The sequence below is a fragment of the Microcaecilia unicolor genome, chromosome 2, assembly GCF_901765095.1.
Source record: "Microcaecilia unicolor chromosome 2, aMicUni1.1, whole genome shotgun sequence".
NCBI lineage: Eukaryota > Metazoa > Chordata > Amphibia > Gymnophiona > Siphonopidae > Microcaecilia > Microcaecilia unicolor.
In genome coordinates, this window is record NC_044032.1 from 604,998,698 (window position 1) to 605,025,145 (window position 26,448).

General features: G+C 41.8%; 2 protein-coding genes across 2 annotated transcripts in view; one reads left to right on the plus strand and one right to left on the minus strand.

The window, feature by feature from the left end:
* Positions 1-2,358, plus strand: part of LOC115462216 (peptidyl-prolyl cis-trans isomerase D-like) — a 30,259-nt gene extending 27,901 nt beyond the window's left edge. The window contains exons 6-8 of the mRNA XM_030192227.1: positions 949-1,035; positions 1,121-1,163; positions 1,995-2,358. Of these exons, the coding sequence (XP_030048087.1) occupies positions 949-1,035; positions 1,121-1,163; positions 1,995-2,083 (219 nt within the window). The 3' untranslated portion in view covers positions 2,084-2,358. The remainder of the gene's footprint in view (positions 1-948; positions 1,036-1,120; positions 1,164-1,994) is intronic.
* Positions 2,359-3,149: 791 nt separating this feature from the next.
* The window catches only part of ETFDH (electron transfer flavoprotein dehydrogenase), a 128,571-nt gene continuing 105,272 nt past the window's right edge, over positions 3,150-26,448 (minus strand). Inside the window, exon 13 of the mRNA XM_030191603.1 lies at positions 3,150-3,475. Coding sequence (XP_030047463.1) covers positions 3,312-3,475 — 164 coding nt within the window. The 3' untranslated portion in view covers positions 3,150-3,311. The remainder of the gene's footprint in view (positions 3,476-26,448) is intronic.

Sequence of the window (26,448 nt, forward strand, 5' to 3'; positions counted from 1 at the left end):
TGGACTTTTCTTTTAGGGGGTCTTTTACTAATGCTTAGGTTGAGTTATCTGCAGCAGGGCCCATAAGAATAATGTGAGCTAAGCTTTAGTAAAAGACCTAAGCGTGTTAGGACCTAATGCAGCTTAGTAAAAGGGCCCCTTTGCAAAGTATCCAAAACTTTTTTTTAAACCCTGCTATGCTAAGCTTTTACCATGCTCTGTGGCAACAAATTTCAGAGTTTACTTACATACTGAATGAAGAAATATTTTCTCAAATGTTTTAAATTTACTACTTAGTACCTTCATTGCATGCACCCTAGTTCTTGTATTTTTGGAAAGAGTAAACAAGCAATTCACATCTACTTGTTCCACTCCACTCTATTTTACAGACCTCTATCATATCTCCCCTCAGCCATCTCTTCTCAAAGTTGAAGAATCCATGCCTTTTTAGCCTTTCCTCATAGGGAAGTCAGCCTATTCCTTTTATCATTTTTTTCACCCTTTACCTTTTTTAATTCCACTGTCTCTTTTTTGAGATGCGGTAACTAGAATTGCACATAGTATTCAAGGTGCGGTCGCATCGTGGAGCAATACAAAGGCATTCTTCTACTCATTTTTGTTTTCCTTTCCTAATGAAAAGGCATTGTGGCTTACTTGTAACTGCTGTTTTCCATAGACAGGATTGATAAGGCATACAATTCCTACTACCATCCTGGGAATTTGAATTCATTCTTGAGCTGAGAAGACTACGTTCTGTGGGAAGGGCCATGCATGCTCAGAACTTTATACCAAATCTTGGCAGCGTGCAGTGATGTCACTCATGTTGTGTGCCTAATCAATCCCATTGTCCACAGAAAACATCTGTTATGGGTGGGCAACGTGCTGAAGTCAGGTTATAGTATTTCAGTGTACCTCAGAGCATATAATGGTTGGCGTCAGTTAAAATATATATATATATTTTTTTTCCAGGCTCTTGAACTTGATCCATCAAACACCAAAGCGCTTTACAGACGGGCTCAGGGCTGGCAGGGTTTGAAAGATTATGACCAAGCTTTGGTAATTATTTTTTAAATTATTTGTTAACTTAGCAATTTTAACTGATGCTGTTAATGTTTCATTTCTATATTTTTTTTATTTAAAGGAGGACCTAAAGAAGGCTCATGAAATAGCACCAGAAGACAAAGGTATGTCTGTATGAGTTGTGATGCCTCCTTGCATCCACTGCCATCCTTGTTAGGAGTGCTGAATTTGTCTAGACATAAGATATTTTTCTATGGTGCCATCAGGAACAGCTGTGTTCTGTAAATATGGAATCATTTCTATTACATTTGTATGAAGAGGGCAGGACTCTTTTTCCAGGGCATTGCTGGCAGCCGTAGGTAGCCTAAGCTTTTGCACAGCAGGGCTTAAGGCGGGATTTGACCAATTTCTTTCAAGCTAAGGAGCTTAGCCCTCCAAACTCCCACTGTACCAATGTAAGAGGTATCTTCTTGGAGGTTTGCTGTGGTTCCTTTAGAGCCCAACTTAAGATTGCTTTTCCATGGGAAAAGGAAGCAAAACAGGCTCTATGCCACTGTATAGCACTAGCAGAAACCAGCAGCATCCCTGTCCACATGATAGCTGTTTCAGATGCTGTTTCTTTCCTTTACTTACCAGCAGTGGCATAGGTGTCCATCTGTTGTCTTCTCTCATGGCTCCTCCATCCTTCATGTCTTCTTCCATGTTTTTTTATAATCCTTTAATCATCTCTTCCAGTCTCGCTGCTTGTTTCAAAGTCCATTCTGTCTTCCTTTCGCACTATTCCTACTGTTCTGACCTCCAGCATGTATGACAGGCTTTCTTCTTTTGACCTTTCCTCCTTCCTTCAACACATCTTTTCTCTTCTTTTGACCTTTCCTCCTTCCTTCACCACATCTTTTCTCCACAACTAGTTTCACAGTGTAAAAGAAAATTATTTGCATTGAACATGTATGCTAATGTGCTGTTTTTTCTATTACCCCCTTTTTTTTCCCCAGCTGTTGGTACAGAAATTCTTCGGGTCAAGCATAAGATGAAGGAGCAAAAAGCAAAAGAGAAAGCAGTTTATGCAAAAATGTTTGCATGAGCAGAAGTGGGCAGCTCTGTAAAACTAGTCCCACATTGACTGAGCATATGAAGTTTGTACACCTCCAGCTTTCAAAGGAATAGGGAAAATAGTTTCCAGCACTCGGTGGTATTAAGTAAAACCAGAAAGTGTATTGCTCATTATCCTCACCGTAGTCAGTGAATTCCCAGTTTCTACAATTTAACAACTGAATTTTCTTTCCCTCTACCTTACTTGAAAATAACTGTTAAAAGGGGACATTCTGGAAAAATTGTGTGTTGCTTATGTTTCTTAAACCCCCCTCCCCCCCCCCAACATTCTTTGCATGAACTATGCAAAAAATACTTAATAGTTAAAATGCTTAACAGGTAGGTACTGAGTCCTAAGCTTTTAAACTATGAGTCCTATTACATTTGTTCTCTCTCACAATGTAAAACATTTTCTCAAAACAGCTATACACTGGAGCCAACACTATACTGCAGCAGTATTCATAAATATATTCCTGGTTTACACTGTTTATTTCAGTTTCCAACAGGACTGAAGTCAACATCTCATGCTCAATCTATAAATTGCTCTTATCTCAAAAATATTTCCAACCATCAGGCTAGAGAGTGTGTGTATTTAGTGTTCATTATTGTGATTAACAAAGTCTGTAGTAAACAAGCCCCATTGACAATGAGGCCTATAAACATGTTATTGCACCTTTCAACCCTAGCCCTTTTTCCCCCCAAAGTTTTGTTCCTTTGAGTGGGAAGGAATTTCTAAGACTGTTAATTCAGTAGAGAACAAATGATTTTTTTTTAATGCTGTAACATTTTAATGAGATTGAATTGATGTTAAAATTGCCACCCAAAATAAAACATTTAAAGAACTAAAAAATGTGCCAGCATGATTAAATTTAACATAACAAACTTTTTTAAAGCTATGAAAAATAACACAGCTCTTCCCTACCTTTACAAAAATTTAAATTTTACTTTAAATTTGCTGATCACTGAATCAGATTACCCAAAAACAAGGCTTTACTGCTGAGCATAAGGTCTGGTTTGGTGTAAAGATCCTTTCAGCATTACAAGCCTTGCTGAAAGTCTGGACAACATTATCCTAGAAGGCACATCCTGTAACAGAAGAAGCAGATTTACACCGGTTTCATGATATTCTGGACTGCTGCATCACACTGTAGCTCCAGAGGTCATGTGGATGAAGATCCCTGACGTTTTCTTCTGTATGATCCCAGGCTTCATACTACAGTTCACATGCCATTGTAAGCAGGACCCCCACCTCCTTCAGGTACAACCCAATTAATATTTTGACTTGGATCTTTAATATCGCAGGTCTTGCAGTGGACACAGTTTTGAGCATTGATCTGTAACCGTAAGCCTTCCCCACTTTCCAAAGGCACATACTCATACACCCCTGCAACGAGAGAGGAACATCATGATTTCTTGCTAGTTTAGGATTTTAAATGCCCTATTGGATGAACACCAGCTATTGGGAATGGGAATAGGTTATATTCAAAGTGTTAATTAACAGACTCGTAACCCTCCTTCTACTTGCTTATAATTCAACTGTGCACCTTGATATCAAGATACACAGTATATTCAGTGCTAGAGCATATCTGGCCGAACCTGATTTAAATGTAAAGTACTGCAAGCAGCAGGGACTTTCTACCAAAAGAAAAGCAAAGGTCACACATTGCTATGTTCACTGTGCTCAGTTGTTGTGCACTTTAGACTACAGGAATATGGTATTAGTAACAGAAATAAGTGTTTAAACCTGGATATTAAAAAGGGGAACTTTTTTTTTTTTTTTTAACATTTAAAATGCTGTTAGATCAAGGCTTTCCAAACCTGTACTGGGGATCTCAGGGCCTATCAGGTTTTCAGGATATCCACAAAGAATAAGGTCAGTTTGCATATAGTGTATTTCCAATCCCTGCACATTTAAAGGACCCCAGAATTGGTTTGGGAAGCTCTAAGCTAGATAGATGTCTGTCTTGGTCAAGTAACACCAACTAATAGCAGATGTAAAGTGTACTGTGACACAGCTTTCCCCCATTACCAAATTTTGGCTCATTCCATTACATTTTTGGAATGCTAATTTGCCCTCAGATAGACATCAACCCCTTATGTACAGTATGCTGTACTGAAAAGAATACAAACAACTGGATAGAGCTAAACTATGATAATAAGCAGGAATAAAGCTGGGATTTTTGTATACAGCTTTTCTCTCATGAAATATTTTTAGCCTTTACTGAAGAAGGTGTTCTTTGCTTAAACTCCTTAATAAATGCATTTTTACTACTACTGCTACTTAACATTTCTAGAGCGCTCCTAGGGTTACGCAGCGCTGTACAAATTAAAAGAAGGACGGTCCCTGCTTAAAGGAGCGTACAATCTAAAGCACGAAATGTCAAGTTGGGGCTTTCCTGAGTAGAGGTGTAGTGGTTAGGTGCCGAAGGCGACATTGAAGAGGTGGGCTTTGAGCAATGATTTGAAGTTGGGCAGGGAGGGGGCCTGGTGTATGGGCTCAGGGAGTTTGTTCCAAGCATGGGGTAAGGCGAGACAGAAAGGGTGGAGCCTGGAGTTGGCGGTGGTGGAGAAGGGTACTGAAAGGAGGGATTTGTCTTGAGAGCAGAGGTTACGGGTAGGAACGTAAGGAGAGATGAGGGTAGAGAGGTAAAGAGAGGCTGCAGATCAAGTGCATTTGTAGGTTAGTAGGAGAAGCTTGAACTGTATGCGGTATCTGATTGGAAGCCAGTGAAGTGACTTGAGGAGAGGGGTGATACGAGTATATCGGTCAAGGCGGAAGATAAGACGTGCAGCAGAGTTCTGAACGGACTGAAGGGGGGATAGATGGCTAAGTGGGAGGCCAGTGAAGAGTAGGTTGCAGTGGTCAAGGCGAGGGGTAATGAGAGAGTGGATGAGAGTTCGGGTGGTGTGCTCAGAGAGGAAGGGGCAAATTTTGCTAATGTTGTAGAGGAAGAAGCGACAGGTCTTGGCTATCTGCTGGATATGCGCAGAGAAGGAAAGGGAGGAGTCGAAGATGACACCGAGGTTGCGGGCAGATGAGACGGGGACGATGATGGTGTTATCAACTGAGAGAGAGAGTGAAGGGAGAGGAGAAGTGGGCTTGGGTGGGAAGTCAATAAGTTCGGTCTTGGCCATGTTCAGTTTCAGGTGCCGGTTGGACATCCAGGCAGCAATGTCAGATAAAAATAAATGCATTTTTACTAGTAAGTTTAGCACTTGTGAAAGCTGAAGACTGGTAGCACTGGCAATTGAAATCATTCATGTATCCGTACAGTACAAAATGTGTCCAACTCTGGAATTTGGAGGAAGTGGGGAGAAACTCATTCTCTAGGCCCATGATAAACATTTTCAAACACTATTCTTCAGTGGAAGAAATTTTATAAAACAAGAAGTTTCCATATGAAGCTTAAACTTATACAAAGCCTACATTATAAGCCATACACACCAAGACCAAAGACACTAAACATGTACTCTTCTAGAAGAAAAGGGAATTATGATACAAACATATCAAAAAGCGAAGATACTTACCTGTAGCAAGCATCTCCGAGGACAGCAGGCTTTATGTTCTCATAAGTGGGTAACACAGCACCGTGTTGCCTGGAGCTTATGAAGCTTAACAGCTTTGTGGCGCACGAGATGCGTTCTACGGTGCATGTGTGGGTGCCTTCCCGCCCGCCACAAGACTGTGGTTACCACAGTTAAATACTATAGCATAAAAAAAGAAAAAAACAGACAACTCCTAGGGGAGGTGGGAGGGTTTGTGAGAATATAAGGTCTAATGTCCTCGGAGAATACCTGCTACAGTTAAGTGTCTTCACTGTCTAAGGAAAGCAGGCTATTCTCAAAGTAGGGTATCCCTAGCATCCAGGCTCACCAAAAACAACAAATATTGGCCAATTGGGCCCCGCAATAGTGAGGACACAACTGAGATTAACCTGAAACTATATACAAACTGAGTGAGACTGCAGCCTGGAACAGAATAAAACGGACCTAGGGAGGTAGAGTTCTAGGCCCCAAACGTATTCTGCAACACTGCCTGAACTGTCACATCGGGTATCCTGCTCGAGGCAGTAATTTATTTATTGCATTTGTATCCCACATTTTCCCACCTCTTTGCAGGCTCAATGTGGCTTACAATACAGTGGTGGAAATAAGTATTTGATCCCTTGCTGATTTTGAAAGTTTGCCCACTGACAAAGACATGAGCAGCCTATAATTGAAGGGTAGGTTATTAGTAACAGTGAGAGATAGCACATCACAAATTAAATCCGGAAAATCACATTGTGGAAAGTATATGAATTTATTTGCATTCTGCAGAGGGAAATAAGTATTTAATCCCTCTGGCAAACAAGACCTAATACTTGGTGGCAAAACCCTTGTTGGCAAGCACAGCGGTCAGACGTCTTCTGTAGTTGATGATGAGGTTTGCACACATGTCAGGAGGAATTTTGGTCCACTCCTCTTTGCAGATCATCTCTAAATCATTAAGAGTTCTGGGCTGTCGCTTGGCAACTCGCAGCTTCAGCTCCCTCCATAAGTTTTCAATGGGATTAAGGTCTGGTGACTGGCTAGGCCACTCCATGACCCTAATGTGCTTCTTCCTGAGCCACTCCTTTGTTGCCTTGGCTGTATGTTTTGGGTCATTGTCGTGCTGGAAGACCCAGCCACGACCCATTTTTAAGGCCCTGGCGGAGGGAAGGAGGTTGTCACTCAGAATTGTACGGTACATGGCCCCATCCATTCTCCCATTGATGCGGTGAAGTAGTCCTGTGCCCTTAGCAGAGAAACACCCCCAAAACATAACATTTCCACCTCCATGCTTGACAGTGGGGACGGTGTTCTTTGGGTCATAGGCAGCATTTCTCTTCCTCCAAACACGGCGAGTTGAGTTCATGCCAAAGAGCTCAATTTTTGTCTCATCTGACCACAGCACCTTCTCCCAATCACTCTCGGCATCATCCAGGTGTTCACTGGCAAACTTCAGACGGGCCGTCACATGTGCCTTCCGGAGCAGGGGGACCTTGCGGGCACTGCAGGATTGCAATCCGTTATGTCGTAATGTGTTACCAATGGTTTTCGTGGTGACAGTGGTCCCAGCTGCCTTGAGATCATTGACAAGTTCCCCCCTTGTAGTTGTAGGCTGATTTCTAACCTTCCTCATGATCAAGGATACCCCACGAGGTGAGATTTTGCGTGGAGCCCCAGATCTTTGTCGATTGACAGTCATTTTGTACTTCTTCCATTTTCTTACTATGGCACCAACAGTTGTCTCCTTCTCGCCCAGCGTCTTACTGATGGTTTTGTAGCCCATTCCAGCCTTGTGCAGGTGTATGATCTTGTCCCTGACATCCTTAGACAGCTCCTTGCTCTTGGCCATTTTGTAGAGGTTAGAGTCTGACTGATTCACTGAGTCTGTGGACAGGTGTCTTTCATACAGGTGACCATTGCCGACAGCTGTCTGTCATGCAGGTAACGAGTTGATTTGGAGCATCTACCTGGTCTGTAGGGGCCAGATCTCTTACTGGTTGGTGGGGGATCAAATACTTATTTCCCTCTGCAGAATGCAAATAAATTCATATACTTTCCACAATGTGATTTTCCGGATTTAATTTGTGATGTGCTATCTCTCACTGTTACCAATAACCTACCCTTCAATTATGGGCTGCTCATGTCTTTGTCAGTGGGCAAACTTACAAAATCAGCAAGGGATCAAATACTTATTTCCACCACTGTATATCATGAATAGTGGAAATACATAAGAAAATATACATTTGGTGTTACAGAAAGATTTTGGGTAAAATGATAATAGTAGAACAATATTAGATTAACAATCAGATATTAAAGACAGTTCTGGGTGTATGTATAGGAGTTCATATTTGTTGTTCTTTGTGGTATATCTTGTTGAAGAGATGGGTCTTCAGAAGTTTGCGGAAATTAGTTAGTAATTAATTAGTAATGAGAAGTGAATGTGTAGACTGAGGACCACATCGCAGCCTTATAAATTTCTTCAATGGAGGCTGACCACAAATAGGCTACTGATGCAGCCATGGCTCTGACATTGTGAGCCTTGACATGACCCTCCAGGGTCAGCCCAGCCTGGGCATAAGTGAAGAAAATGCAATCTGCCAGCCAATTAGAGATGGTGCTTTTCATGATGGCGACCCCTATCCTGTTGGGATCAAAAGAAACAAAAAGCTGGGTGGACTGTCTGTGGAGCCTTGTTCGCTCCATGGGGTAAGCCAGTACTCACAGTACACGGTGTGCAAGGTGCTCTCACCAGGATGGGCATCAGGTCAGGGAAAGAATGATGGCAAGACAATCGACTGGTTCAGATGGAACTCCGATACAACCTTCGGCAGGAACTTAGGATGCGTGCAGAGGACTACTCTGTTGTGATTATACTTAATATAAGGTGCATCCACTACTAGAGCCTGAAGCTCATTGACCCTACGCACTGAAATAACAGCCACCAAGAAAATGACCTTCCAGGTCAAGTAACTTCAAATGGCAGGAATTCAGTGGCTCAAAAGGAGCTTTCATCAGCTGGGTGAGAACGTTGAGGTCCTGGGACACACAGGTGGATGTTTTTCCAGGGGGCTTTGACAAAAGCAAACCTTGCCTGAAGCAAACAACTAGAGGCTGTCCAGAAATGGGCTTACTCTCTGGAAGAGACTCATAGGCCAGGACCATGAGCATCTTAGGCCTGGGCTTGTCCGCCACTTCCACTGACATAGCCTCAGCCAGTTCCTTCACGGGAATGAAAAGCTCTCCGGAGCAGACTTTCTCCTTTCAAGCAGAGGGGAGGGTTCAGAGGGGATGCCATATGACTCATCCTCCGAAAAGTACCTTGGATTCTCCTCTGACTCCCATGAGCATTCCTTGTCAGTGTTCAACAGCAACTCCTCATGGGCGGGCCTATACTCAGTCTGCTTCGAAGTAGAGGCGCCATGTCCCTGAGAGGGGTATTGAGGACTGGGTTTCGGCCTCAACTTCGGTGAGGCTTCCTCCACTGACATCGACGAGCTTCTGGCTTGGGTGGCAGTTGACGCCGGGGCCCCATCGACACCAGCATTGGAAGCTGCACTGCAGGCTGATGGCCAAGCGGGGCCGCAACGGGTAACAGATTAGGTGCAAGCACCCCCGATGCCAATGCACACCATTGCAAAAGGCCATCCAGCAGCTCAGGAAGCAAGGTGCGGATACGCTCATTGAGAGCTGACACTGGGAAAGACTGGAGTGCTGGCTCTGAGAGAGGCTGCAGAACTGACGGGGCAGAGACGGAGTCAGGTCCTGGCTGCTAGGGGGATAGATGCATTGGCACCTCATGAATAGAGGGGGAGCGATCCTCTCCGCACCACTTCTTGATTGCCGAATCCTTCGATGCCCCAGAGCTCCTGGCACCATGTGTCTAGGATGACCGATGCCAATGCGTCTTAGCCTTCCCCTGACGACGAGGACATCACTGAATCCTCACGTCGCCACAGGGTTGGGTCGGACACTGGCCTGTCCTGAGGGTCCTGTCCAGCAGTCAACATCAAGACAGCTGGAGACCCACTCGATGCACTACTGCTCCCAATATCCATGGGTCTCATGCAGCCATGTGGACCGATACTTCTGATGCCAACATCAAGGACTCAGACCTGCCTCTAGGAATCTTCTCGCGTTGAGCCTTTCTGGACATCTGAGTCCTTTTCTTCATTCGAAGACAGAGGACACAGCAGGGCTATGGTTCGCCCTAAACACTGAAGACACCAAGAATGGGTGTCTTTACCAGGTCCGACTGGACCGGGTACAGCGCTTGAAGCCACTGGGAACTTTAGTGGACATGGATGGAAAAACGTCCGCAGCCAAATCAAAAGACATGACAGTGCCTGAAAAAAAGGGGCAAGGCACCAGAAAAAAAGGCAAAGGCAGAACCCAGCTGAAGTCAAGGCCTAAACGCAGCCTAAGACATGAAAAAATAAAGAACCTAAAATTGGGAAAATAACCTGAGAGGACAGGAATGAAGGGCACTGAAACCTGAGAACAGGCACAGCGAAAAAACCTGAAAGGCACCACAAAAGAAGCTCTTGATAAACTACAAATGCAGTTTCCCCTCACCGCAGTAGAAAAACAATTGCGGTAACCGCACTCTTGAAGTGGGTGGGAAGCGGTTGAGAGTGTCTCACGCTTTACAAAACTCTGTTAAGCTTGTCATAAGCTCTGGAGCGGGCAACATGGCATCACGTTACCCACTTGTGAGAATTAATAGCCTACTTGTCCTCCGAGAATCTTTCTGGCCTCAGTAAACCAGCAGAGGTTAACATTTTCCACAGACTGACCAGGACAATGGTCATGATAGGACACTGAAAGGAAAGAAGTTCAAAATGAATGTGAGACAACATTTAAAACAGAGGGTTGGTGGACATCTGGAATAACTTTCCAGAGGAGATGGTAGGAGTGAATAATTCACACATACATGAGATGAACACAAGCAGCAGAGGGAAGAAGACTACCACAGGTAATTAAGACATGTGGCAGTACAGTAGGCAGGTAAAAATGATTAGAATGGGTGACCCAAATTGTCCTTTTCTGCCTATATTACCTACAGTTATGTGCAAAAGTTTAGGCATCTGTTGTCAAATTGTTTCAAAGAATCTTTGAGTGAACAGAAGCTGACAACCGGTTGACTGGTTTATTAAACCTTAAATTAGCCAAGTGAAAACAATTCCATGTTTGAACACCTTGACTCCTTTAAACTCTCAAGTTATGATTGTTCTGTCTATGTCAACCACCATGGGCTCCTCCATGGGGATGTCAAAGCATTTCAATGTAAACATAATTCACTTATACACAGCAAGGGAAGGGTACACAAAAATCTCTAAATGCTTTCCATTAGCAATTTCAAGAAACATTACTAAGAAATGAAAGTGCCAGGGAACTTTTGAAGTCAAGGTAAGATGGAAGAACAAGAAAAATCTGACAGAACTCCAGAAACCACAGATCATGGCAAACAACTGCAGACAAATCTAGCTGACATTGGAGTAATTGTAAGTAATGCTGCACTATGGACAACAGTGATCTGCATCAGAGAGTTGGCAGAAGAAAGCCTTTTCTAGGACCTCATCATAAAAGTCATCAACTGTACAAAGAAAGCCTTGATAAACCTGAAATATCTTAGAACAAAACACTTTGAACTGATAAAACTGCACTGCAACTATATATTTGAATAAAATGGTGAAGCATTTGATGAAAGGATCACCTTGCCAACCATTAAGCAGAGAAGCGGATATTAATATTTTATGAATTTACACTTGTACAGAAAAGTGTTATTTAAATTCTTAAAGATTCAAAAAGAAAGCATTGTAAACAATGTGAAAACATTGTAAATCACAAACACTCAAGTCCACATTAATGAGATCCAAGATTAAATGACAAAGATGAGGAAATATGAAAGAAATATCTTTAAGGTTGTTTTTTTTTTGTTACATTTGTAACCCGCGCTTTCCCCACTCATAGCAGGTTCAATGCGGCTTACATATTATATACAGGTACTTATTTGTACCTGGGGCAATGGAGGGTTAAGTGACTTGCCCAGTCACAAAGAGCTGCCCGTGCCTGCAGTGGGAATCGAACCCAGTTCCCCAGGACCAAAGTCCACCACGCTAACCACTGTACCTAAGAATTAAGGCTGGCAATTATTTAAGCTGATAGATGAGAGGGTTCTGTAAACGGATATTATATTTTGTGTTAAAAAGAAACAAAGGATCAGCTGCAAAGGTTAGGACACTAAATCAGGCATGGCGATTGTTCAAAAATACTATCTTGGAAACGCAGATAGATGCATTCCACGTATTTACAAAGGTGGAAAGAAGAGAAAACTGCCAGCGTGGTCAAAAGGTGACGTGAAAGAGGCTATTTCAGCCCCCCAAAATGTCCTTCAAAGAATGGAAAAAGGACCCAAATGAAGACAATAAGAAGCAATATAAACACTGGCAAGTCAGATGCAAAGCATTGATAAAGAAGGCTGAAAAAAGAATATAAACAAAACCTGGCTGCAGAGGCTAAAACTCACAGTAACAACTTTTTCAGGTACATCAGAAGCAGAAAGCCTGCGAGGGAATCCATGGTACTGTTAGATCATGAAGAAGCAAAAGTGGCCCCTCAGGGAGGCCAAGGCCATAGTGGAGAAACTGAATGAATTATTTGAATCAGTCTTTACAGAAAATATAAGAGAACTATCTACCTATACCGGAAATGGTTTTCAAGGGTGATGATGCGAAGGAACTGAAAGATCTAGGTGAATCTGGAAGATGTACTCAGCCAAATCAACAAATTAAAGAGTAGTAAATCACCTGGACAGGATGGCATACATCCAAGGGTACTCAAAGAACTCAAGCATAATTGCTGATCTGCTCCTAGTAATATTTAACCTTCATTAAAATCATCAGTAGTACCTGGAGGATGGCCAACATAACACCAATTTTTAAAAAGGGTTCCTGGGATGATCTGGGAAATTACAGACCAGTAAGCCTGATGTCAGTGCTGGGTAAAATAGTGGAAACTATTAAAAAGAATAAAATTACAAACACATAAATAAACATGGTTTAATGGGACAGTCAGCATGGGTTCAATCAAGGGAAGTCTTGCCTCACCAATTTGCTTCATTTCTTTGAAGGTGTGAATAAACTTGGATAAAGGTGAGCCAGTTGATGTAGTGTATCTAGATTTTCAGAAACCTTTTGATAAAGTTCCTCATGAAAGACTCCTGAGAAAACTAAAGAGTCATGGGATACGAGGCAACGTTCTGGTGTGGATTAGGAATTGGTTATAGGGCAGAAAATAGAGGGTAGGATTAAATGGTCATTCTCTCAATGGAGGAGAGTAAATAGTGGAGTGTGGTAGGGATCAGTACTGGGACTAGTGCTATTTAACATTTATAAATGATATAGAAATCGGAACGAAGAGTGAGCTAATTAAATCTGCAGATGACACAAAACTATTCAAGGTTGTTAAGATACATGCGGACTGTGAAATATTGCAGGAAGACTGTAGATGGCAGATTAATGTGGACAAATGCAAACTGATGCACATCGGAAAGAATAATCTGAATCATAGTTACCTGATGCTAGGGTCCACCTTGGGGATCAGCACCCAAGAAAATGATCTACGTGTTGTAGATAATATGTTCAAATCTTATGCTTAGTGTGTGGCGGCGGTCAAAAAAGCAAACAGGATGCTAGGAATTATTAGGAAAAGGACGGTGAATAAGGCCGAAAATATTATAATGCCTCTGTATCGCTCCATTGTGCGACCTTACCTTGAGTATTGTGTTCAGTTCTGGTCGTCGTATCTCAAAAAAGATATAGCAGAATTAGTAAAGGTTCAAAGAAGAGCAACCAAAATAATAAAGGGGATGGAACTCCTCTCTTATGAGGAAAGGTTAAAGAGGTTAGGGTTCTTCAGCTTGGAAAAGAAACAGATGAGGGGAGATATGATTCTACAAAATCCTGAGTGGTATAGAACGAGTAGAAGTGAATCGATTTTTTTTTTTACTCATTCCATTACAAAGATTAGGGAACACTCGAGAAACTTACATGGAAATACATTTAAAATAAATAGGAGGAAATATTTTTTCATTAATGAATAGTTAAGCTCTGGAACTCTTTTCTGAAGAATACAGTAACAGAGGTTAGCATAGCTGAGTTTAAAAAAAAGGTTTGGACAAGTTCCTGGAGGAAAAGTCCATAGTGCGCTATTGAGAGACATGGGGGAGCTACTGCTTGCCCTGTAATTGGTAGCATGGAAAGTTGCCACTATTTGGGTTTCTGCTAGGTATTTGTGACCTGGCTTGGCCACTGTTGCAAACAGAATACTGGGCTAGATGGATCATTGGTCTGACCCAGTATGGCTATTCTTATTTTCTGGATATACATAAAAGGAAGGAAAAAGCCTCAAAGAGCTAACTTGATCAAATGATCTTCACTTCATCATTGGCAAAAAAACCTTCCCAATACTGATATCTTTTTATAAATCTCTTTTTATTTTTTTATTTTTTTACTGTTATATCAATCTGAGAAAAATCTCTTATGTACTGTGATTAGCCATTTCCAACTTTCAAAGTCCATTCATTACTGGTAATGCAAAAGTAAAGCACTTATCTTTATGAAGCACTTGTAGCATATGGAATGAAACAATTCTCCCCTCGTCCCCAGGCGATGGCCAGCGTTTCGCTCAGCTGCTTCAGGGTCCCGGTTGGCGGGGCTCCACTAGAAAAAAGAAAAACAAAAATCACTGCCAGCTCTCAACACAGCACCTTGGATTATATCAAACTCACGGTCTCGTACTTGCACTGACAGTACTTCTGGCTCTAAGTGCCTAACATATCCTCTGTAGAGCTTCAAAATGGCCCCCATTAAATACAAATATGACATCAGACACTGTCACTCTATCCTCCTATCTGAGCATAGCTAGAAAAAATGGCACCATTCAATTCGTATATTCCTAGATATACTCTAATAGGAGGATAGAGTGACAGCATCTGACATCATATCTGTATTTAATGGGGGCCATTTTGAAGATCTACAGAGGATATGTTAGGTACTTAGAGCCAGAAGTACTGTCAGTGCAAGTACAAGACCGTGAGTGTGATATAATCCAAGGTGCTGTGTTGAGAGCTGGCAGTGATTTTTCTTTTTCTTTTTTTCTAGAGAAGCCCCGCCAACCGGGACCCTGAAGAAGCTGAGCAAAACGCTGGCCATCGTTAGCCTGGGGGCCAGGGGAGAATTGTTTCATTCCATATGCTACAAGTGCTTCATAAAGATAAGTGCATTACTTTTGCATTAGAAGTAATGGATACACTTTGAAAGTTGGAAATAGCTAAGCACAGTACATAAGAGATTTTTCTCAGATTATTTTCTGACTGATATAACAATAAAAAAGATAGAGATTTATAAAAATATATCAGTATTGGAAAGGGGTTTTTTTGCCAATGATGAAGTGAAGATCATTTGATCAAATTAGCTCTTTAAATCTGCATGATTTTGAGGCTTTTTCCTTCCTTTTATGAACATCTTGATATCTGTAACATTTTCATGCTGTGGATTTTTTTAGTGTTGCTTTATTCTAGCGAATATATAATTCCATACCCAAATTTTTTATGTTCTTCCATCCGTACAAACACATAAGAATGGATTCAATTAAATTTTAACATGTCCTAGAAGCTAATAAGAAGCTAGATGTTTCAGTAACATGAAGGTCCAACACAGCTAAATCAATCATGAAGTACATATAGGAAAGAGAAATGAAATTTTTGGGAAGGCCGTCACAGTCCAGACTTGATTAGTATTATAAATCTGTGGGAAGATCTCCAACACGGAGTGAATGCAAGAAGACCTAGGAATATTTCTGAGCTATAAAAGTACAGCAAGGATGAGTGGGAAAATGTTCCAAAAGTGAAAACAGAAAGCGGTGTGTTGACCCTGTAATAGGTGCTCTACATGGACAGCAGATGGCGCTGAAATGGAATTGTCCTAGAGCTCAGAACTTGATGTAAAGTTCTGAGCATGCATATCAATCTCAGTTCCAAATCTTAACAGTGAGATAATTCTCAGGCACGTGGGAGGTATGCCTCATCAATCCTGTTGTCTATGGAAAACATCCGTTACAGGTTTCTGTTGATAAGCAAGACTGAATCAGACACAATCATAATAACAGCCGTACTGGACCAGACCAATGGTGTATCTAACCCAGTATCCTGCTTCCAACAATGGCAATTCACGTCACAAGTACCTGATAGAATCCCAAGTAGTAGCAAGATTCATGCTACTGATTCCAGGGACAAGCTGTGGTTTTTCCCATATCTATCGCAATAGCAAACTATGGATTTTTCCTCCAGGAGCTTGTCCAAACCTTTTAAAATCGCTGATCCTCATACCAAGAACAATTTCCCCCTTTCTCTCCATAGCAAGTCCTCTTTTAAGGATTTTAAAACTGATCTGAAAACCTGGTTTTCCGCTAAGCTTAGTTTGCTGAAATTACCAGTGTTATTCTTTGACCCTGTCTTTTTGTGTGCTTGCTTTAACCTCTTTTTGCAATGCATATGTCTCTTAAGACCCTGCTTTCCTAGATATTAATGGAGTTCTTTGCTTGTTTCCTATTTTTAGCCTGTACACCGCTTTCTTCTGCCCGTCAGCTAGAGCGGTATAGAAAATTATTGCAAATAACTAAATACCACATCCTCTGGCAACAAGTTCCAGAGCGTATTTGTGAAGTGAAAAAAAATTCTTCCTGTTCGTTTTAAAACTAGTACCATGTAACTTCCTACTTTTATGAAAGAGTAAAAAAAATCAATTTATGTTTGCCCATTCTACACCACTCAGTAATCTGTAGACCTCTATGATATTCCCTTCTCAGCCATCTCTTTTCCAAGCTGAAGAGTCCTAAACTCTTAAGCCTTTCTTCATGAGAGGAATTCCAGCCTTTAATCATTTTGGTAGACATTCTTGAAATCTTTTCTAATTCTGCTATCTCTTTTGTAACGGCGACCAGAACTGCAAACTACTCAAGGTGAGGTCGCACTATGGAGCAATACAGAGGAATTACAATATTCTTTTACTTTCTATCCCTTTCCAAATAATAATTCCTAGCATTCTGTTTGTCTTTATGGCCGTTGCCACACACTGGACAGAAGATTTATTTATTTATTGCATTTGTATCCCACTTTATCCCACCTATTTGCAGGCTCAATGTGGCTTACATGGTTTTGTTATGACATTGTCATTACAGAATATTAGATACAGTTAGTAGTGTGTAGAGATTAAGTAGGGAAGAAAGAGGAAGTGATTAGGCGGGTGATAGTAGAAGTGGATTTTCCTAACTGGTTCGGTTGGGAAAGTGAATTAGTGAAGCTGTTGGCTCTCGTTGTAGGCCTTGTTGAAGAAGTATATCTTCAGAGATTTGCGAAAGTTATTTGTTTCGACAATTGATTTCAGGTCTGTGGGTAGAGCATTCCATATCTGCGTGCTCGTGTAGGAGAAGGTAGTGGCATGCATCAGCTTGTATTTTAGTCCTTTACAGATGGGGAAGTTCAAATTGAGAAATTTGCGGGATGTCCTTGTGGCGTTTCTGGGAGGTAGGTCCACTAGGTTCAGCATGTAGATCGGGGCGTCTGCGTGAATAATTTTGTGTACAATCGTACATATCTTGAACGCAATGCGTTCTTTAAGTGGGAGCCAGTGCAGTTTCTCTCTTAGGGGTGTTGCACTTTCATATTTAGTTTTTCCAAATATGAGTCTGGCGGTAGTATTCTGGGCTGTTTGGAGTTTTTTGATAGTCTGTTCTTTGCAGCCTGCATATAGTGCGTTGCAGTAATCCAGGTGGCTTATTACCATTGACTATACCAGGGTGCGGAAGACGTATCTCGGGAAGAATGGTCTTACTCTTTTGAGTTTCCACATGGTGTGGAACATCTTTTTCGTCGTGTTCTTCATGTGGGTGTCAAGAGTGAGGTTTCGATCAATAGTAACTCCGAGAATTTTCAGGTTTTGTGAGACTGGAAGAGAGCAGTGTGGTGTGATTATGGTAGAGAAGTTTTCTGTGTTATGTTGGGAGGTGAGTACAAGACATTGGGTTTTTTCTGCGTTAAGTTTTAGTTGGAATGCATCTGCCCAGGTGTGCATGATTTGGAGGCTTTGGTTGATCTCGTTGATTTCAGCATATTATCCATGCTGACACCTAGATCTTTTTCTTGGGTGCTGACTCCTAGGCTGGAACCTAGCATCATGATTTGGATTCTTCTTCCTAATGTACATCACTTTGCAACGGTCCACATTAAATCTAATCTGCCTTTTGGATTTTCAGTCCTCCCACATTCTAATGTCTTCTTGCAATTTTTCACAATCCACATGCATTTAAAAAACTTTGAATAACTGTGTTGTCTGCAAATTTAAATTACCTCACCCGTCATTCCCATTTCCAGATCATTAATAAATATGTTAAATAGCACCGGTTTCAGTATAGATCCCTGGGGCACTCCACTATTCACCATCCTCCACTGAGAGCACTGGTCATGTTATCCTACACTCTGTTTTCTGTCCATCAACCCAATTCCTAATCCACAACAGAACACTGCTTCTTATCCCATGTGTTTTTACTTTTCTTAGGAATCTCTCATGAAGGACTTTATCAAACCCTTTCTGAAAATCTAGATACACTACATCAACTGCATCAACTGGTTCACCTTTCTCCACGTTTATTCATGAATTCAAAGAAACAAAGCAAACTGGCGAGGCAAGACTTCCCTTGGCTGAATCAATGTTAATTCTGTCACATTAAACCCACCTGAGAACTGTCTCACTGTTAAGCTTTAGAACTAATTGATAAGCCGAGACAATTTTGTGCAGAAAAGCCTCACAGAATCTCTCTGGCTACTTTGCTGGGAGATTTAGTGAATTAAGCTTAAAACAGAAGATAATTTGTAGATTAACTGAGAATGTTTTAATTTAATTTAAAAATTAGATATTAGCTTGTTAAAATAGTATAAAATTATTTTCCCTAGTTTAGATTTAATTGGAGTTTGACAGCAGTCAAAAATTTTAACCATGCTGGCTGTCGTTTGGCCTTCCTTTCGCCTTTTTTAATACATTGAATGTATCTGATCTTGGCACCCAGAAAGGTACTTTTGATCATCATCCATGCCTGATGTACATTTTTGAACTTTGCAGCTGTTCTAAGATTTTTTTTTTTTTTGGGGGGGGGGGGGGGGGGGGGGTGAGGTTGACCATTTTCCTCATTCTAGCATAGTCTCAATTTTTGAAAGTTAAATGCTAACGTATTGTATTTCCTGTGTGTACTTCAACTGGTTATTAAATCAAATTTGATCATTTTAAAATGTTATAACCCAGCAATATCAAACTTGTACAGAAAGCTATTCAGAAAAGGAAACAGAATAGCAGTGGGCACAGGCTCACCCAGCAGCGGCACACCTGGATTGCGGCTGCCCTGCCAGCTGAAGCCTCCCAGCAATCTGGCATCTCTTAACTTCAGTCCAACCCCCACCCCTACCTTTGAAATACTTCAGTGCTGAGCTGGCATAGTGGCTGCTCATGCCTGCCCTCTAATGCAACTTTCTGTTCGTGGGACCAGGAAGTTGCATCAGAGGGAAGACTCAGGGCCAGCATGAACAGCCACTATGAGCCGCTGCTCGCCAAACACTGAAGATTTTAAAAGGTGGTGGTTTGGGGGAAATGAAGATCAGAGAAGCTGGATTATTTGGGGCTCAAGCCTGTCCAAAATTGAATGTCTGGCTATCCTCCTGCAGAATATAATCAAACAGTTTGACAAAAAGAAAAAACGAATTACAAATCTGAAATTAGCAGTTCCCCATCCCTAGAGGGATCCAAGAGATCTAAAGGTTAAACATACCCAGCATGCAATGAATGAAAAAAAAATCATTAATGCAAATTTAGGAATGCAATTAACATCCTGAGCAGTCGAGTTTCAGAAGAAGTAATACACCTAGCAAACTACAGTGTTATCAATTTTCAATCTCTTAGCTGCTAGAAAAGTAGTAAAGTGATAATTAATAATACATTTGCATGGGACTTTAAGAAAAAAAGGTTGCAGCCAAATGCACTACACCAGGGCACAACAAAAGAAATTGCTTTCTACTCTAAGTTTCTCTCACCAAATCAGGGAACATTAGTATTCAAATTCATAGAACAGCTTATCTCGATTTCTTAAAGAGCATTTAGATTTGCATTCAGACCACAAATGGTTCAAGTCACCTGAAGAATAGCAGGAGCGCAGGATCCTCAAAATGAAGTCTCTAATAAAGAAGACATTCAATGCTCCATTTCCATTTCCATTGCTTCTTGTACTGCTGCTGAAGGATTTTAATTTTTCACCAGTAAATACAGCTTTTACAACAGGAGGATAATTATTTTCTGGAACCTTGAGGATTTCAGTCATATAAACATTACTTTTACTGAACAAAAAGACATTCTTGAGAAGTTAATAAGACAAAGATTGCAACATCTGACTGAATTCTCAAGACTTTCCATTTTCAATCTCAGAGAGATTGTTCACTTTGATCTGAGCAATGTTTAAGATATATCCTGTGAGTTCTGAATAATTTTATCTTCTAAGCTGTTAACTCTCTGTGATAAATCAAACATGGAAGACTTTAGCAAGTTTGGAAATAGATTCCCAACATACCTCAACATTAACCACTGTAGGCCTTGAAACCAGGAGGATAGAATAGTTAATCTCATGACTGTACTATGGAGTTGTTGAATAACAGCTACATTCTGCAGTTTGACCTGGCAATCCAGCAATCTGCTGAGCAAGACCCAATTTGTCCTTGGCCACAGCAGTCTCTACATATGGCTTCTCCTGGGCTGACGTTTTGCTTGGAGTTGGTCTGGTTGTTGTAGCTCCTCTTGCCACCTCTATAATCATCTTCCTGCAATACTGGGATTTGCAGGACATGTGAACTTTGTGCACGTGGCTGCGGAGGACTAGCTCTAGTATCCAGGCTTAAAATCACTTCTCCAAAGGTCGATTCATGGTCACCCTCCATCATGAACAATTGAGCCAGGGCTCCTCCAGGTACGTTCTGCATTTCTCCTCAAAGAATGAATGACTCAATGGTGCCAGCTGTTGGAGGAATCTCTGATCAAGAGGCAGCAGTTCAGGGTCCTCCTTTACACTTCCCCATTCAGGCAACAAGATAAGTTGAAAAACGTGCTCCCGAGATCAGCATGCTGCCACATCTTGGATCTTCACATTAAATTTTAACTGCCAAACATTTAGACCATTTTTCTAATTTTTGTAGACAATTTCTCATGTTGTCTTCTCCCTCTGGGGTGTCACCTGCAAAAAAGGCAAACTTTTCCTTCTAGCTCTTCAACAATAACACTCACAAATATATTGAACAGAATCAACTCAAGTACTGAGCCCTGAGGTACTTCACTATGTTCCTTTCTTGCCTCTATGTGAATTCCATTTACTGCCATCCTCCACCACCTTTTAACCAACCAATTATGATCCAGTTTATGACCTTCGGTCCCATTCCCGATCTGCTCAGTTTATTTATGAGCCTCTTATGAGGAACAGTAACAAAAGCTTTGCTAAAATTGAAGTGGATCACATCAAGAACATGCCCTCAATCCAGTTCTTTTGTCACCCAGTCAAAGAAATCAAATCTGACATGTTTGACAGTTTGTCTTTGGTAAAACCATATTGCCTCGGATCTTGTAACACGTTGACTCTTCCTTCAACAGTGTCTCCATTACCTTTCTCACCACCAGTCTAGTTTCCCACTGTAAATAATTGTCACAAATTGAATGCAGTGAAAAACAGGTTCAGGCTTTTTAAAGTAAACTAGGCCTCTAAAATCATAGCATCTCTCAGTCCTGATATTTCACTGAAGAAATGTGACAGCCTGCGTAACCTTGGCAGAGTTACAAAGTTGGCAAGGGCTATGTATAGCTGGACATAGGCATACTGAGAAACTATAAAAATAATTGGGCCAGGTGAAGAAAAGTTCAATTTAAGGGTAAGCGAAGTTTGGAGATAGGAGAGCTGAAACTTGGTCATAATTGGATAAGAGATAAGAAAACTGAGACTTGGTCATGATTGGATAAGAGATAAGCAAACTTGCTAAGGTTGAAACTCGGTCCTAATTGGATGAAAGATAAGAAAAGTTAGAAGTTGAGCATAATTTGATATATGTGCCAATTATGACGAAAGTGCAGGTGGGAAAGTGAAATGCTCATAGGGATCTATGGGACCAAAAATGTATAAAAGGTCTGCTACCTAAGCAGTGTTTTCGGAGAAGAAGAGAGAAGCCAGTAACCTTTGAAGGCACATGTCATCAGTCGTGAAGTGCTGTACTACCATGTGAATGCCTGAACTGCTTGTACTACATTTGGGTGAGATATCAATGTTAATAAACTATATTTCTTTATCTACTAAATACTGGGTTCCTTTCTAACTACCTAGGTTTATACTGCCTTGACTGTGTAACCCTGTCATGAGCAGATACCAGGTTAGGGTGATTAAGTATCTAGAGGGGATGTGCAGTTCTTCCCAGGTTAGTAGAAAGCCCATGCCGCTGCCGCCCAAACAGAAGAGGCAGACCTAATAATAAATGTACACCACCCATTCTCTGTTACCACCTTTGAGAAGAGGGATCACATCAGCTTTTACCAAACCTGTGGTATTTCTCCAGTCTTCAAGGATCTATTAAACTCATCCTTTAAGAGGTCCCACTAAAACCTCTCTAATTCCCTCCAATATCCTAGAATGTATCTCATTAGGCCCCATGGCTTTATGTTCAGTTTTCCAACTCGTTCATAAACACTTTTTTTCTGTTAATGGTGTGATATCTACATCTTCAAAGAGAGGGAACCAAGTACAAAAAAAGACCAAGCACAAAAAAAAACAGCACAAAGGGCCTTTAAAAACAAAAGGGAACACAATTTTTTCATTAAAAAAATCCTTTAATAGTGAACTTTGATTAAAGAAAGACCCGACACGGGCCGTGTTTCGGTGCCACCGCACCTGCGTCAGGGGTCACACCAATGACAAAGGAGGATTCAATAGACCAATTTCAAAAGGCTGATGCTTTCCAAAATTCTGTGTGATATATTCCTCCGAATAAAATGTAGTGCGAAGCTCACACAGCAGCAGCATAAATCGTAATGGATAAAGGATAAAGAATAAACATTACATTTTTCCTTTATTTTTGCAGCCATATCTTTGGAGAACCATATCAATTTTCTTTTCCTCTTGCTTTTTAAAATTTTTCTTACATAAAGATTTGTTGCCCTTTTTATATCCCCTTTTAGTTTATTCCCCTGTCCTTCCACCCTTTCCTTCAAGTATCTTTGCATTTTGTTAAAATCTTGTGTTTTTGAAATCCAGAACCTAAGTGTGACCAGCCCCCATGTTAGCTCTAACATCAAACTATACTATGCAGTGAAGTGAATCACACCTTGGAGAAGCAGGAAAGCGATCCTGGCCCTCCAGGGCAGAGTTTTTGAACGCAGTCCTCTGGGCACACTTTGCCAGTCGAGGTTTTCAGGATGTCCCCATTGAATTCAGTGGGGTTATCCTGAAAACCCCAACTGGCTGGGTGTGCTCCAAGGATTGGGCTGAAAACCTCTGCTCCAGCGGATGCAGTATCATCTTGCCTTTAGGGTGTCTCTCCAGGGGCCTCTGCACCAAATGGAAGAGTTAGGATGTTCGTTTACCTGGAGATTTGATTAGTAGGCATATAGACAGCTGGGTGACTGGTGGGCATGAGGATTACTTGGTCACTTGCCTGCCTGGTGCAAAGGATGCTGGGGTGCAGCCAACTGCCTTAGTACACATGGGAACCAACGACATAAGAAAATGTAGAAGGGAGTTCCATAAACAAAATTTAGACTGTTAGGTAGAAAACTGAAATACAGAACTCCAGGATAGCACTCGCAGAAATGCTCTCTGTTCCACAAGAAGTATTCCAGAGGCAGGCAAAGCTCTGGAATCTCAATGAGTGGATGAGACAATAGTGCAAGGAAGAGGCATTTAGATTTGTTAGGAACTGGGCAACATTTGGGGGAAAGGGAACCTATTCTGAAAAGATGGGCTCCACCTCAACCAAGGTAGAATCAAACTGCTGGAACTAATGTTTACAAAGGAAATACTGCAGTTTTTAAAGCAGAACTCAAGGGAAAGCAGACAGTTGCTCAGGAGTGTATTGCTCTGAGGTATCCGTGAAGAATATTATCAAAAAGACATACTGACAAAGAGGCTGCAACAAAGGCAAAAGTAAGCCAGATGCCTTTAAAGGGAAAAGAAAAGCATAAATTATTGCAGGTTATGGATACAATCAAAACACATACTTTGAAATGTTTGTATACTAATGCTTAAAATCTATAAAATAAAGATTGGTAGAGGTTGAGTATATAGCACCCAAAGAGGTGTCTCAGACCTATTGGAAGGCAGATAACCAATTGGACACTAATGCCACAGTACAAATTGGGGAAGGGGGTGCTATATGTTTAAAAAAAAAAAAGAAGAAGAAATTGAGTCAAACAAATTCATCAGGAAATCTGCAACTTGAAAACCTTATGGATAGAAATTCCTTGCACGAAGGCAAAGAGAATATTGGTATGGTTATACTACAGTCTGGATACAATGAGCAGATTGATGATAAAATATTAACAGAAATGTTGCATTACGAAATGTGTGGGAGGTAACATTCCAAGATGAAATAAACTGCTGCTTCATGGAGCACCTAGTTCAGGAACCAACAAGAGGGTGAGCTAGTTTTGGTTTAGTCCTTAGTGGAATACAAGACTTGGTGTGAGAGACAAATGTTGGGGCACATGATCAAATTTGAGATAATTGGAATGAAGACACTAAGAAAATCTAATGGTCACCATTTAACCTTGAAAAGGTCTATAAAATGAGGAACACGGTTTAAAAAAAAAAAAGCCCTAAAGGAGCAGCTATAAAGGTTAGGAGTTTAAATCAGGCATGGACTTTGTTTAAAAATGCCTCAGCACAAATATAGCCCATATGCTTAAAAAGGTAGAAGAAAGACCAAACAACAGGTGAAATAAGCTATTACAACTAAAAGAACATCTTCAAAAAATGGAAAAAGGATATGAATGAGGAAAAAGCGAATGCTACGTACCTGTAGAAGGTATTCTCCGAGGACAGCAGGCTGATTGTTCTCACTGATGGGTGACGTCAACGGCAGCCCCCTCCAACCGGAAACTTCACTAGCAAAGGCCTTTGCTAGTCCTCGCGCGCCGATGCACACCGCGCATGCGCGGCCGTCTTCCCGCCCGAACCGGCTCGTGTTCGTCAGTCCCATATGTAGCAAGACAAAGACAAGGGAAAACACAACTCCAAAGGAGAGGCGGGCGGGTATGTGAGAACAATCAGCCTGCTGTCCTCGGAGAATACCTTCTACAGGTATGTAGCATTCGCTTTCTCCGAGGACAAGCAGGCTGCTTGTTCTCACTGATGGGGTATCCCTAGCCCCCAGGCTCACTCAAAACAACAAACATGGTCAATTGGGCCTCGCAACGGCGAGGACATAACTGAGATTGACCTAACAATTTATCCAACTAACTGAGAGTGTAGCCTGGAACAGAATAAACATGGGCCTAGGGGGGTGGAGTTGGATTCTAAACCCCGAACAGATTCTGAAGCACTGACTGCTCGAACCGACTGTCGCGTCGGGTATCCTGCTGCAGGCAGTAATGAGATGTGAATGTGTGGACAGATGACCACGTCGCAGCTTTGCAGATCTCTTCAATAGTGGCTGACTTCAAGTGGGCCACTGATGCTGCCATGGCTCTAACATTGTGAGCCGTGACATGACCCTCAAGAGCCAGCCCAGCCTGGGCGTAAGTGAAGGAAATGCAATCTGCTAGCCAATTTGAAATGGTGCGTTTCCCCACAGCCACTCCCCTCCTGTTGGGATCAAAAGAAACAAACAATTGGGCGGACTGTCTGTTGGGCTGTGTCCGCTCCAGATAGAAGGCCAATGCTCTTTTGCAGTCCAATGTGTGCAGCTGACGATCAGCAGGGCAGGAATGAGGACGGGGAAACAATGTTGGCAAGACAATTGACTGGTTCAGATGGAACTCCGACACTACCTTTGGCAAGAACTTAGGATGGGTGTGGAGGACTACTCTATTATGATGAAATCTGGTGTAAGGGGCCTGGGCTACCAGGGCCTGAAGCTCACTGACTCTACGAGCTGAAGTAACTGCCACCAAGAAAATGACCTTCCAGGTCAAGTACTTCAGATGGCAGGAGTTCAGTGGCTCAAAAGGAGGTTTCATCAGCTGGGTGAGAACGACATTGAGATCCCATGACACTGTAGGAGGTTTGACGGGGGGCTTTGACAGACCCAAAGAGGCAAAGTCTATGCTCTCAACATCCAGGCCGTGAGAGCCAGAGACCGGAGGTTGGGATGCAGAAGAGCCCCTTCGTTCTGGGTGATGAGGGTCGGAAAACACTCCAATCTCCACGGTTCTTCGGAGGACAACTCCAGAAGGAGAGGGAACCAGATCTGACGCAGCCAAAAAGGAGCAATCAGGATCATGGTGCCTCGGTCTTGCTTGAGTTTCAACAAAGTCTTCCCCACCAGAGATATGGGAGGATAAGCATACAGCAGGCCGTCCCCCAATCCAGGAGGAAGGCATCCGTTGCCAGTCTGCCGTGGGCCTGAAGTCTGGAACAGAACTGAGGGACCTTGTGTTTGGCTCGAGATGCAAAGATATCTACCAAGGGGGTGCCCCACACCTGGAAGATCTGGCACACTACTCTGGAGTTGAGCGACCACTCATGAGTTTGCATAATCCTGCTCAA